Source organism: Copadichromis virginalis, linkage group LG20 (assembly GCF_057382275.1).
Source record: "Copadichromis virginalis isolate Kocher_CV1m ecotype Utaka linkage group LG20, C_Virginalis_male_GT1.1, whole genome shotgun sequence".
Lineage (NCBI taxonomy): Eukaryota > Metazoa > Chordata > Actinopteri > Cichliformes > Cichlidae > Copadichromis > Copadichromis virginalis.
Window position 1 is genome coordinate 14,029,795 of NC_140637.1, and position 15,007 is coordinate 14,044,801.

General features: G+C 42.0%; 1 protein-coding gene across 1 annotated transcript in view; it reads right to left on the bottom strand.

Annotated features, from left to right (window-relative positions):
* LOC146684464 (copine-9-like) overlaps positions 1-15,007 on the bottom strand; it is a 116,497-nt gene that overhangs the window by 24,433 nt on the left and 77,057 nt on the right. The window contains exons 8-14 of the mRNA XM_085444716.1: positions 10,468-10,571; positions 7,954-8,058; positions 3,929-3,970; positions 3,534-3,609; positions 1,217-1,270; positions 930-991; positions 450-496 (exon numbers count right to left, since the gene is read on the bottom strand). Of these exons, the coding sequence (XP_085300842.1) occupies positions 450-496; positions 930-991; positions 1,217-1,270; positions 3,534-3,609; positions 3,929-3,970; positions 7,954-8,058; positions 10,468-10,571 (490 nt within the window). The remainder of the gene's footprint in view (positions 1-449; positions 497-929; positions 992-1,216; positions 1,271-3,533; positions 3,610-3,928; positions 3,971-7,953; positions 8,059-10,467; positions 10,572-15,007) is intronic.

Below are 15,007 nucleotides of genomic sequence, written 5' to 3' on the forward strand. Positions count from 1 at the left end.
TAATAATGCTATTATGCAGTAATATTTGCAGTTAGGAAGCTAAATTGAGTGGGTGATTAGATTTGGTTAACGTAAGGAATCGAATCCAGTAGAAACAGCTGACCTGCGCCAAACTACAGATTAGCAGCACATCATAACCAAAGCAAAACAGACTGTAGTCACAACATACTGTGAAGTATTGCTTTGCAAATGCTCACATGAGCTTTTGAGCATACCAACAAGGGCAAAACCAAAATATTAAGAATAAGTTCATACCATGTACCCTACATTAGTTTTGCTTGCTAGCATGCTAATAGGTGCTACTTAATAGGTGTAAGTGCAGAGGAGTATTTTCCTGGGAAAACCAAAGAATGGCACAAACATTGTATTAAATTTTTTTGGTAGGTCAAAAAAAAGTAATATGTGCACACATCACAATAAAGCAAAATGGTTGTGAGGCAGTGACTTACCATTAGACGCGGTGAAGTCTATCGCCACAGTGAAATTGAGTTGTGTTCTGTGGTAAATAAAATAAAAAGAAACATGAAAGAGTAACACGCACTTTAGCCCACTTGACAAACACTCTACAAACCCTTCGAACACACAACTCTACCAACACGACAAGCTGTAACTCGGTCTCAGTAACTAGCTAATTAGAATGGAAGGACAATATTCCCTTCACCATCTTGAAGCGCTAATTAGATAAAACAAATAGAGCTGCTAATTAAAAGTGAATGAACTGAATAAATTAGTTATTTACAAATAAGATTTGCAAACACCGACTTCCTCAAAGCTTCACCCTTTCAAAGCCAATATGAGCTCAGTGTGGTGCTCAGCATGATGCTTTTGGGAAACATAATCTTGAGAGATACTGGCACAAAGACACAAACCCTCAAAATGGTGGCTGTTGACACTCACTGTGAGCGCGGGCTAATTATTATTCTACTCACCCTCCTCGGATGAAATCCACAAAGGTATACTCAGACTCCACTTTGAAGGACAGCAGTGTTACCTGGCAAACACACACATACCAAAACGCATACAGAGCGATAAACAGAACAGGACGGTGGGAGAGGGACCAGGGCCAGGCAAAAAAACTAAACAGGTGGCCAGCCAGTGAAAAGAAGCAGATGTAAGAGGTGATGATACCTATACTACTATATGATTCAATAAGACATCAGTAAATAGCAATACAGAGGAAATGACAGGCAGTTATGGGTGACGTGGGTGCACTCACAGTTCCAGAATTGATGTATTTCTTTTTTTTGCCTTTCTTCTTGGGATTTAAAACCTGCCCGTGACAGAAAGAGCACATTAGTGATGATGAGTGCCTCCATAAAACCACCTTATAGCTTAAAATGAAGTGCAAAAATGAACATGAATAATTCAGCAGATTGCTGATAATGGTGGCAGCCTACAAATCGATCTGATGTGTGTATAGAGAATTGAGAGAACATCCGTGTGCACGTCCGTCACTGTAAAGCTCATCAAAGAGCTTTCTGTTTTTTTCTCTCCTTCAGACCACGTGGTTTTCCAGTAATTATGTTGCAACATTACTATTAATTTGTTTGGCTGGAACAAAGTACATCTTTACTGAGGAGATTTGAATAAGCTGGGGGCAATAATAGATTTGTCAGTTCAGTGTGCGCTTGTTGATTTTTCCAGCAAAATAATGCAACACATTTATTGGTTTCTATTTTATTTGTGTGTGTGTGTGTGTGTGTGTGTGTGTGTGTGTGTGTGTGTGTGTGTGTAATGACTGATATTATTTATTTCATGGCGTATACTGGTGTAATGTTAACAGTGCATCCCATGGCTGATTAAAATCTGCTTGTCTGGACTTCATCACCTTTGACAGGAGCCACAGAGTCTCCACTGTGTTTTACAGTCAGCTACAGAAATCGAATTTCCCAGAGGAACCCACCCGAGGGATTAATAAAGTTCTATCTAATTCTAGACACTCAGTGCTGCATCTCTCTACTGACCTCTTTCATGAATATTCACAACAACTTGAAGTGAAACTTTTAAATTTGGATGGTGTTACCACTGATTTTCAGCCCAGTTCTTGTGTAACTTGGCATACCTCAGCCCTTTCTCCCTTTTTCCCTTTCTTAGTTTCCTGGCATCCACCCTTCCACTGAGACCATTTCTGATGAGGATTTGGTGAAGAGAAGACGGATCTATGACGTGCCAGATGTATCTCTTAAGTCTTTGCTGGATTTTTTTCCTGTTTCTTAAGGACATGACTTTGTGATGCAGATATATTTTTTTAGGTACGTCACTTCTTCTTTTGTCCAGCTTCCTCAACATTTTTAAGGACACACTGCACACCATGTCGAGGTATACCACAAATAGCATATCAGCCAATTTTTCACTAACAGCTCATTGTCAATCACCTTGTTGGCGCAAAAATACTATGTGTCAGGCTGTGCAATAGGGGAGTTTGTAGTGTAGTGCACTTGCTTCTATCATGAAGACTCAAATGGCACTAAATACTAGGAATGACCCAGGTGCATTTTTTGTGCTTGAATGATTCATAGGTCAGTGTTAAGTAGCTTAACAAACAAACAAAAAACTTTCTTTGAAAATAGTCAGGCAGGATTAAAGGATTAAAGGACTGGACTAAAAATGAGTGAAAAAGCTTCCAATGGACCACCAAGATGGTTCAGTTTGTTGAGAAAGGGACTCATATGTTAAAGGGCTAATATAAGGGCCCTGGTTTGATTCTACCTCAGGCAACTACCTGTATCATTGTGTGACGATCATATTATATTATAAATACCAATTCTTTTGTGTTTCAAATGCATTGTGGCCCTTGCAAATGTGATGATACATTCTCTGTGCGTTTATTCCCCACAGAACCTTTGCTCAATAGCATAAAACTATAAGGAAGTCTAGCTCCTACAGTAATCTAGAAGTCTAGAAACAAAACACAGTTGTGCAGTAGTACGTGTCCTTGTTACATACTCTGGAAATCAGTGCTGTTTATGCTAGCTGAACCCCCTCCTCTCTGTGATACTCTAAAATCAATGTACAAATGTGATGGAACTTGTTATACTGTATATATGAAAAGTGTCCTTTAGTGGGAATCAGTGCTAACCCACTAGCTAGGAAGCTCTCTCTTTCAGGTAGGAATACAAAGTTAGCACAATGCAACCTTATAAATGTGAAAACTTTTTTTTTAAATTATGGACAATAAATCATTACTGCATATGCTAAATCCATATATTATTGTGACAATGCCAAAGTCATAACAAGGTATGTAAAAATACACGACTTTGTATTTTCAATTACCTGTCTGTTTATATGTTCCGGAAATTATCCTTTCAGCTGAAGGTTTCATAACCTTCAGCTTCATTCTTTTACATTTTTTATTTCATTTTATTTGTTTTTACATTCATCACTTGAAATCCAATCTTTCAGTTTAGAAAAAAATTGTGCCATTGTGAGGGTTCGAGGTTGTTAGAGATTAAAATCACCTAAATTGGATTTGCGAGGTCTTTATATGATGACGGTGGTATGAAATAACAAGCCATCTCCATGTTGTGTCTCACCTCATAGACATTGAACTGGTTCTGCCCCCGAGACAGCTCTCTGTAACTGGTGGTGAACTCGCCGATGAAGTCATGGCTACAGCAGACAGCACCCACACAGACAAGCAAGCAGGAACAAAATGTTTTTTAGATAAATCGTTTTTTTCATCTGAGCTACAGAGCTATATATTTTTTTTTTCTTAATAACTGTCAAATATGGAATTGTTCCTATTAATCTCCAAATCAGGCCTATCTGTCCTTGCAGCATAAGTTTTGTAGCACATTGTGTCAAAACCCCTCAAGCTCTTCACCACCAAGTTTGTCTCACAGACTGTAAACAAGACGTTTCACTCCCTTCTAACACGAGGGATCAGTGTCTGAAGGTGTAGTGAGTGCTTATCTGCGAATGCTCTTACCTTCCATCTCGATCCCAGTCATAGACGTCTACCTTCACAGTTCTGAAACAGACAAGCACATATTATTTTTGAAGGCCGTGGGTTTTTTGTGAGAAACTTGAACCTCAAATTATGTTTGATTGAATAAAAAAATACTTTTTACGCCATCATATCAGGAGCAGATAGAGCTGATTTCAATTTCAATTTCAGATTTCAGAGAAAAAATGAATAGAAATTTCCACATATAACCTTGGAAGCATCATCTCAGCTTCATGAACAGCCAAATGTGCTGCATGTTGTTTGGCACCACAGCTAGCAGAGAGCTGCTTATTTATGATCTGCATGGAGCCAATGACATTTTCCATTCAGTTGGTTGTTATGGCACCCTCCTTTTCACAACTAGGACAAATAGTCAGTTCCCAGTAAATTGCAGTGATTTTTTTTTCCACATTCAGTGAATGATTAAAACTAGTTGTGGTGACCAACTGGTCGTCCAGAGGTTGTTGGTTTCCATTATGAAGTAACTGCACAGGTCTCCCTGTCTCCAAACAACAGCAGTGTCATTTATAACCTCAGATTATTCACACATTTCAAACTGTCTCAGTAAGTCTGCACCAATGAATGAAACTCAACTGGTTGCCGACCTTTTGTATCCTTGTTATAGTCCTATAGAAAAGCAAGTGCCTGTGTCATTCTTCGTAAGTGCCTTGCTGAATGGTGTTGGTGGCCATGGTCCTCCAAGGTGCTCTTTCAGTCAAACAGTGCAGGAACATATTCGAGGTTTTCTTTTTCCAGTCTGGGTTTCTCTTCTTCTGCCTTTGCTTCTCTTGCCTTAGATTTTTCCACATGTACAAAGTCATAGTCAAAGTCGCTTCTCATTATGTGTCCAAAGAATCTTGCTTTCTGACATTTTTACATAGACATTTTCTGGTCTTTGCTCTTTTTGAAAAGCTCTTCAATAGTCAGTCTTTCCATGTATGACATTCTCATCATCTGCTGACGAACCACTTCTCTGCTGCCTTAACCTCCTATGACCTGGCATCCACATATGTGGACATCACATTTTGGGTTGTCTAGACCAAAATACTTAATTTTGCTCTACAAGGGCCTGATATCCACTTACGAGGACATTCCACTGTCCTATCGAAATTTAAAACAAATGTCCTCATATGTGGATCTGATTTTTCTCAGAAACAAAAATCAGGTAAAACAAATCAGGTAATTCTTTGTTTTTACATTCATCAGGTCCCAATCAGTCCAAATAGCAAAGAGAAGTTAAAAATGCATGCCATGAAAGAGTTCGGGTCTTAGGAAGTTAATGGTGTCTACAGTTTTCTTATTTATTGTCCCAGCACCATTTCCATACATGAAGATATGTATATAGTCATCAAGGAATCACTTTGACTTGAAGGAAATTTATCAATCATCTAAAATCTTTGCTAAGTCAAAGAAAGCTTTTTTTGACTTTGCAATCCAAATAATTTGAACTTATCAACTTGTTGTAATATGGAATTCTTCACTCTGATTTTAAATGTGGAAATGTTGATTCTTGAGTTTTCCTTGTAGTCACGAACAGTCCCACTTTTACGACCATTCATTTACGTCTATGACTGTTTTCTGCAGGTTTTCTTCAGATGTTGAAATGTTTATAGAATCAGTTACTAATATGTTGCACTTAAATTGCAGTCTTGCAATAAATATATAACTATTTTGAATTTCTGTTTTAAATGCATGAGGTCCTGGCTGGACTGTTTAATGTGAATTTCCGTGTTTTTGACATACTGTCACAAACAGGCATGTAACTGCCAATTTCACCCCATTAAGTCACAAATTGTTAAAAGACTGATAGCCAATGACTCCATCTAATTCCAGTTTTATCTCCGTCCTAACAAAGCAAAGTCCCTTTGAAGACTGCAAATGACTGCAAATGGTCTCAGATCTGTTCTCTGTCTTTGAAGAAAAATATTTTAAAGGCAACAAGATTGAAAGTTTGTTGCACATGATCACAACAATTTTGTTTGTGCTGTGGTCTCCAACCACATCTTATGAAGACTCTAGAGCGGCTCTTCCTCAACCTCCTCCGACCACAGGTACAACATGCCCAGGACCCACTACAGTTTGCATACAAGGCGGGTGTCGGAGTGGAGGATGCCATCCTGTACCTCCTACACAGAGCCCACTCACACCTGGATGGGGGAAAAGGCACGGTCAGGATCCTGTTTCTTGACTTTTCCAGTGCCTTTAATACCATCCGGCCCTGTATGCTTCAAGAAAAACTGAACAGGATGGAGGTGGACCCCTGCCTGGTGGCTTGGATCTCCGACTACCTCACCGACAGACCACAGTACGTCAGGCTGAAGGACATCACGTCTGACACAGTGGTCAGCAGCACAGGAGCACCACAGGGAACTGTGCTGTCCCCTCTTCTCTTCACCCTGTACACCTCTGACTTCTGCTACAACTCTGAATTATGCCACATTCAGAAGTTTGCAGACGACACAGCCATCATGGGGTGTATCTGGGATGATCAGGAAGAGGAGTACAGAAGTCTGGTGAGGAACTTTGTCGCATGGAGTCACACAAACCACCTGCAACTCAACACCTCAAAGACTAAGGAACTGGTTGTGGACTTCGGGAGGTCTAGAGCAGGTCCACTGCCGGTTCAGATAGAGGGGGAGGAGGTGGAGGTGGTCAACAAGTACAAGTACCTCGGGCTGTGGGTGGACAATAAACTGGACTGGTCATGCAACACAGAGTACCTGTATAAAAAAGCCCAAAGCCGACTGTACTTCCTCAGGAGGCTGAGGTCTTTTAACATCTGCAGGAAGCTCCTGAGGATGTTTTACCAGTCGGTGGTTGCTGGAGTACTTTTCTATGCTGTGGTGTGCTGGGGGAGCAGCACAGCAAAGAAGGACTCATCCAGGCTGGAGAAACTGATCAGGAGGGCTAGCTCTGTGGTCGGCATGAAGCTGGACACTCTGGTGACAGTGGCAGAGAAAAGGACATTAAAGAAACTGATGGACATTATGGACAATGCCAGGCATCCTCTGCACACGGCCATTAACAACCAGAAGAGTCTGTTCAGTGACAGGTTGCTTCTCCCAAAGACAAGAACTAACAGACTTAAAAACTCCTTTGTCCCACACGCCATCAGACTGTTTAACTCCTCTCTGGAGGGGAGAGGGAGGGGAAACAGGAGGACAAAGGAGGGAACAACTAAGCTGTAGTGCCTCTTCACCTCACTGTGCAATACCTTTTGTGCAATACTTTTGTAAATAGTCAACGGTGCAATAGACTCAATACTTGAAATGTGCAATTCACTTGTATTTTTATTTTTATTCCTATTTATTCTATTTATCCCCTTCGTATATTTTATTTATATTGTCTCTGTATTTATATATATGTGTGTGTGTATAACTCTGTAACTTCTGTCGGTGCTGTGCTTTTTTGGAAATCGAATTTCCCAGAGGAACCCACCCGAGGGATTAATAAAGTTCTATCTTATCTTATCTTATCTTAACCAGCCTTTCCTCAATAGCATTAGCTGTAGCATTAGCATTACAGCAATAGCTGTAGCATTACATAAAGCTAGAAAGTCTCAAATATTGATAAACATCACAAAACGTTATATATAAATCAACCGGCTTAAAGTGGTTCAAATATAAAATGTGATGAATTCACAAAAATCTGTCAGATTTATGACAGGAGTCCTTGTTATAGCAACTGTGGCACTGTGCATTTCTGTAGTCAGTGGCTTAACAAATGCTCAGCATGGTCCAGCATGACTGAATATGTAACACAGGGCTGTCTTCAAACTAGGTCAGTCTCAATAACACCAGTGCTGGTCCCTGGGACACCACGACCGACTGCTGGCATTATTCTGACCGCCCCAGCAACAGGCGATGTCATCCACTTAAAAGTCTATCTGTGCCCGATTGTCCTTACTTTACCCAGAGAAAACAAATAGCTTACAACATGGAAGATCTCTGAAGGTTTCTAAATAGTCATAAAATACCTCGATATTAAATTTGATCATGTTTTCTGACCTGTCATAGTCACCATTGCAGAGAGCTCTAACAGGAATGGTGAAGGACTGCCACACTGGGTTCAGTGTGTTCTTGATCACCTCTGTCTTGTGGCAGATGGTGAACCTGCAAGCAAAAAAAAATCAGCCATGAGGAACAAAAAGGGAAAGAACATTTATACTGCTCCTTTTGTACCAGTGAAGATCCCCCCACTAATCTCCCATTCCTTCCTCTGCAATTGAGCAAAAGGCATTGTAAGCTTTTATATTTTTTCTGTCTGCTTAAGAATATCCAGAGGATATAACAGAAGAGTTTTATTTTCTTCTCCTTCCTGTTTTTTATTTTATTACTACAAAAATCTCTCCAAGGCACAGCAGTCGAAGCGATCTAAAAACTTAAACAAATGTGACTTCTGGTGGAACTCGAGTCAGAAGTGTACGTGCAGCAAAGTTGATTTGTATGGAAAATAAGTGTGTGAACCAGATGTGACAATGGGTATTATTAAATGTGGTCTTCATATGAAACACCTTCACAGAACACCTTCCATAACCTTTCTTTTACTAATAATGTGTTTGTGTGCTGTTTCACAGTTGAAAGTAGCACTTATTGAGTGCTTTCTGCTACACAGCACCACTTGGGAATAAGTACTGGAAGCGGTTTGGAGCAACAGTCATTATTTCGCAGCCCCACAGGCTGAAGAGTGTTAAATTTTGTAAATGAAATGATGTCAGATCATTGCTGATGTCTTTCCTCCTTACCAGTGCATTAACACACACTTGAACACTCCAGAGCTCCAAAATGACAAAACTTCTGCTTTTATATGGTTGCTCATGCTCACATAACCACGTTGCCACCACCTGGCTTAGACTCTTAATTCTTATGGAAACACTAAGGGTGTAGTTAGTTTTTTACACACTACTTCCATATTTTGAATTCAGTTCAATTCAATTTTATTTATATAGCCCCAAATCACAACAACAGTTGCCTCATGGCACTTTATATTTTAAGGCAGACACTACAATAGTACATACAGAAAAAAACCCATGACCCCCTATGAGCAAGCACTTTGGCGACAGTGGGAAGGAAAAACTCCCTTTTAACAGGAAGAAAGGGAGGGGCAGCCATCTGTAATGACCTGTTGGGGTGAGAGAAGGAAGACGGTAAAAGTCATGCTGTGGAATAGAGCCAGAGATTTTGGCGTAGAATTGTTAAGAATAACATCACGGTATAAGATGCCATGTATTACTGTTCATTACTGAGGTTGTATATACGTAATAATAATATGTCCTGGAATTTAAAACTTTACAATCTCAAATAGGATGTGATTTTTTTGCTAATCAGAGATTTGTACCCCTATACATACATACATATTAGGGGTGCAACGATACTCGTATCGATATTGAACCGTTCGATACAGTGCTTTTGGTTCGGTACGCATATGTATCGAACAATACAAAATTTTTTATTTATTTTATCAACTTTCCTTCTGACGATGCTGTCTGTGTTGAGCGCTCAGTGGATCTGCGCTCGACAGTGCAGCCTAGGCGGAGTAGTCGAACGCAGATTCACTGAGAGCAGGGCAAGCTAGACAGAAGTTAAGCTCTCCTTGCAACACGGCAAATTGAACCTCCCCCACCCTCATTCAGATGTGGTATTTTGGTTTTCATGTGAAGTATGACCCTGAAGGTAAGCGCGTCATGGACAAAAGTAAAACAGTATGTTGGATGTGCCATGCAATGCTCAATTACATTGGTGGGAGCTAGTGTGTTAGCGCAGTTAGCTCGTTAATGTGTTGGCCGTCCAGCCCCACGCACGGGGCGATCCGCGGTAGCTCGTTAACGGAGATTTGCTGTGTTGTGGCGTTAACGTCATTTCAACGAGATTAACGCTGACAACACTAGTGGGAACACAATGAATATGACTGCACATTTATGCTGACATCATCCTAGTGCAAAGACAAGTGGAAGCAGACAAAAACAACAAGCACGCATGCTACAAACTTTACCCGAGTCATTTAGACAGCCGTTAGCACATGATTCTCCTTATGGGGACCTGATATGTTTAATATGCTGCTGAGAATATAGCCCAGAAGAAGCGTATAGTATAGCTTTTATTTTGGAAAGAGCCATTTCTCTGTAATAAACTCTCTTTTCCAAAGATGAGTGATTTCTCGATCAGATAGATTATTTTTTTTATTACTTTGTTATTTCAGCAACATTAAATTTAAAAACTGTACTTTTGAGTTAAAATATATATTTATAATTTTAATAAATGACAAATTAAAAAGGCATGAACATTTTTTTGTATCGAAAAAATATCAAACCGTGACACCAAAGTATCGAACTGAACCGAACCGTGAATTTTGTGTATCGTTGCACGCCTAATACATATATATATATATATATATATGTGTGTGTGTGTGTGTATATATATATGTAGAGAGAGACAGAGAGAGAGAGAGAGAGAGATGTGTGTGTGTGTGTGTGTGTGTGTGTGTGCCTGAGGTCTGAGCCCACCCCAAATGTCAACACTCACGTTCCATCCTCATTACTGCGGTAGAAAACCAGGAAGGGGTCAGACTTGCCAAAAAAGTCTTTTTTATCCAGCTTGTTGGCACACAGCTGCATGGTAGCAATATCCTGACAGAGAGGAAACAGGTGTACTTAATGAGGTGGTCAAGATTGCAGAATGAAAACAGTGGCCTGAAAATCGAATCCTGAGGGACTCCACATGTCCCAGTTGTCATAATACACTGTGCGACAGGCAGGTTAGGACAGAAATATACAGAAATAATAGGTAAATAAAATAAAAGGTAAAAAAAAAAACTGTTTTATTGAGAACTTAGGAGCAAAAACAGAATACAAAACTCTGACTAGATGTGAACTGAGAACTTCCTGAGAACTTCCTGAGAATTTCCTGAGAACTGTGGAACCAATACAGACACCTGGGCTGTGTCCCAATTCAGGGTCTGCATGCTTGAAGTACGCGCACTATAAGTACGAGAAGTGCGGAAGTGAGAGGCTTGTGAAATGGGATGGTATACGCTTCGTCGCACTGTTCAGGTTGCCTAGCAACCATGATACTAACCGCGAGACACGTTACATACAGCTTTGTGTGACAGAAATGAAGGAGAAAAATGTTTTGTTGGTCATTCATTTTTGTCATGACATCTCTGTCATGATGTCTCTCATGACATATCTGAGGCTGAAACCACCATTAGTAAAACATTATTGTTGGGCTTCATTTCTGTACTGAAAAGTCATTTAAGATTAGTTAGTAAATAACAATTAGTTAATGTTGTTCATGAGACTAAAGTCATCTCACTGTGGTAATGTGTGGTAACATTATAGTATTGTCAGATTATTAAGATATATATATATATACATATATATATACAGTGGGGCAAAAAAGTATTTAGTCAGCCACCGATTGTGCAAGTTCCCCCACTTAAAATGATGACAGAGGTCAGTAATTTGCACCAGAGGTACACTTCAACTGTGAGAGACAGAATGTGAAAAAAAAATGGTAGGATTTGTAAAGAATTTATTCGTAAATTAGGGTGGAAAATAAGTATTTGGTCACCTCAAACAAGGAAAATCTCTGGCTCTCACAGACCTGTAACGTCTTCTGTAAGAAGCTTTTCTGTCCCCCACTCGTTACCTGTATGAATGGCACCTGTTTGAACTCATCATCTGTATAAAAGACACCTGTCCACAGCCTCAAACAGTCAGACTCCAAACTCCGCCATGGCCAAGACCAAAGAGCTTTCGAAGGACACCAAGAAAAGTATTGTAGACCTGCACCAGACTGGGAAGAGTGAATCTACAATAGGCAAGCAGCTTGGTGTGAAAAAAATCAACTGTGAGCAATCATCAGAAAATGGAAGACATACAAGACCACTGATAATCTCCCCCGATCTGGGGCTCCACTCAAGATCTCATCCCGTGGGGTCAAAATGATCATGAGAACGGTGAGCAAAGATCCCAGAACCACAGGGGGGGACCTGGTGAATGACCTGCAGAGAGCTGGGACCAAAGTAACAAAGGTCACCATCAGTAACACACTACAACGGCAGGGAATCAAATCCCGCAGTGCCAGACGTGTTCCGCTGCTGAAGCCAGTGCATGTCCAGGCCCGTCTGAAGTTTGCCAGAGAGCACGTGGATGATACAGCAGAGGATTGGGAGAATGTCATGTGGTCAGATGAAACCAAAGTAGAACTTTTTGGTATAAACTCAACTCGTCGTGTTTGGAGGAAGAAGAATACTGAGTTGCATCCCAAGAACACCATACCTACTGTGAAGCATGGGGGTGGAAACATCATGCTATGGGGCTGTTTTTCTGCCAAGGGGACAGGACGACTGATCCGTGTTAAGGACAGAATGAATAGGGCCATGTATCGTGAGATTTTGAGCCAAAACCTCCTTCCATCAGTGAGAACTTTGAAGATGAAACGAGGCTGGGTCTTCCAACATGACAATGATCCAAAACACACCGCCCGGGCAACAAAGGGGTGGCTCTGTAAGAAGCATTTGAAAGTCCTGGAGTGGCCTAGCCAGTCTCCAGACCTCAACCCCATAGAAAATCTGTGGCGGGAGTTGAAAGTCCGTGTTGCTCGGCGACAGCCCCAAAACATCACTGCTCTCGAGAAGATCTGCATGGAGGAATGGGCCAAAATACCAGCTACTGTGTGTGCAAACCTGGTAAAGACCTATAGTAAACGTTTGACCTCTGTTATTGCCAACAAAGGTTATGTTACAAAGTATTGAGTTGTATTTTTGTTATTGACCAAATACTTATTTTCCACCCTGATTTACGAATAAATTCTTTACAAATCCTACCATGTGGATTCATGGATTTTTTTTTCACATTCTGTCTCTCACAGTTGAAGTGTACCTCTGGTGCAAATTACTGACCTCTGTCATCATTTTAGGTGGGGGAACTTGCACAATCGGTGGCTGACTAAATACTATGGTGTTCTTGGGATGCAACTCAGTATTCTTCTTCCTCCAAACACAACGAGTTGAGTTTATACCAAAAAGTTCTACTTTGGTTTCATCTGACCACATGACATTCTCCCAATCCTCTGCTGTATCATCCATGTGCTCTCTGGCAAACTTCAGACGGGCCTGGACATGCACTGGCTTCAGCAGCGGAACACGTCTGGCACTGCGGGATTTGATTCCCTGCCGTTGTAGTGTGTTACTGATGGTGACCTTTGTTACTTTGGTCCCAGCTCTCTGCAGGTCATTCACCAGGTCCCCCCCTGTGGTTCTGGGATCTTTGCTCACCGTTCTCATGAACAGTTTGACAACCCTCGGAGTATGTGGCAGGGACTAAACACGATCACAGACTTTAGAGGGAAAACCAGCACACCGCAGACCACGGCCTCTTTGTGTGAGGATCTAAACGTATTCTACGCTAGATTCGACACAGCGAACACCATGAGACCGGACAGTGTGCGCACCGCGGATGACGTCAGTGCGCACACTGTGTCTGAGGAGGATGTGCGGAGGTGCTTCAGGAAGGTGAACGCACGCAAAGCTACTGGTCCGGACGGGATTCCCGGCCGCGTCCTCAAGTCATGCGCCGCTCAGCTGGCTGGAATGTTCACGCACATCTTCAACCTTTCCCTCTCTCTGTCTGTAGTCCCAGCCTGCTTCAAAATGGCCACCATCGTCCCTGTACCCAAATCCTCCACCATCTCCTCATTGAACGACTGGCGACCTGTAGCCCTGACCCCCATCGTAAGCAAATGCTTCGAGAAGCTGGTCAGGGACTTCATCTGCTCTGCACTAGCCGACTCACTGGACCCTCTACAGTTCGCATACCGCCACAACAGGTCCACTGATGATGCCATAGCCCTGACACTACATACTGCCCTGTCACACCTGGAGAAGAGAGACACGTATGTGAGGATGCTGTTTGTAGATTACAGCTCAGCATTCAATACCATCGTTCCCTCGAAGCTGGACAGGAAACTGCAGGATCTAGGACTGAGCAGCTCCCTCTGCAACTGGATCCTTAGCTTCCTGTCTGACAGACGCCAAGTGGTCAGACTGGGAAGCATCACCTCATCCCCCGTCACACTGAACACTGGTGCTCCACAGGGGTGTGTACTGAGCCCTCTCCTGTACTCACTCTACACCTACGACTGCACGGCCACTAACAACTCCAACATCATTGTGAAGTTTGCGGACGACACTACAGTGGTGGGTTTTATCACCAAAGGTGATGAGACGGCCTACAGGGAGGAGGTCAGCGCCCTGACCCACTGGTGTCAAGACAACCATCTCACCCTCAACGTCGCAAAGACAAAGGAGTTGATAGTGGACTTCCGGAGGTGCAGAGAAGTACACACCCCCATCACCATCAACGGCACTGCTGTGGAGAGAGTGAGCAGCTTCCGGTTCCTTGGAGTACATCTGGCTGAGGATCTTACGTGGTCAGTACACACAAACAAAACAGTGAAGAAGGCGCAGCAGCGCGTCTTCTTTCTCAGGAGACTGAAAAGATTCGGCATGAGCCCCCGCATCCTCAGGACCTTCTATCACTGTGCCATTGAGAGCATCCTCACTGGATGCATCACCACCTGGTATGGCAACAGCACCGCCTACAACTGCAAAGCTCTCCAGCGAGTAGTGCGGTGCTCTGAACGGATAATTGGAGGTGAGCTTCCCTCCCTCCAAGACATCTACAGGAAGCGGTGCCTGAGGAAAGCGGGGAGGATCATCAAGGACTCCAGTCACCCCAGCCATAAACTGTTCAGACTGCTTCCATCAGGAAGGAGGTTCTGCAGCATCCGGTCCCGTACCAGCAGACTGAGAGACAGCTTCTTCCACCAGGCCATCAGACTGCTGAACACTTCATAGACACCTCAGCTTCACTACTGGAACTTCAACATTATGCACTCCATACTGTACAGTAATGCCACTGTTTTGCACATGTCTCACTCTGTATATTTTACTTTATATATTTTATTTATTGTTTACTCTATTTAATTTGTAAAATATGTGTACACACACACACGTAGAAAAATATTTAGTATACACATTCAGGAATGCATATACTATTAT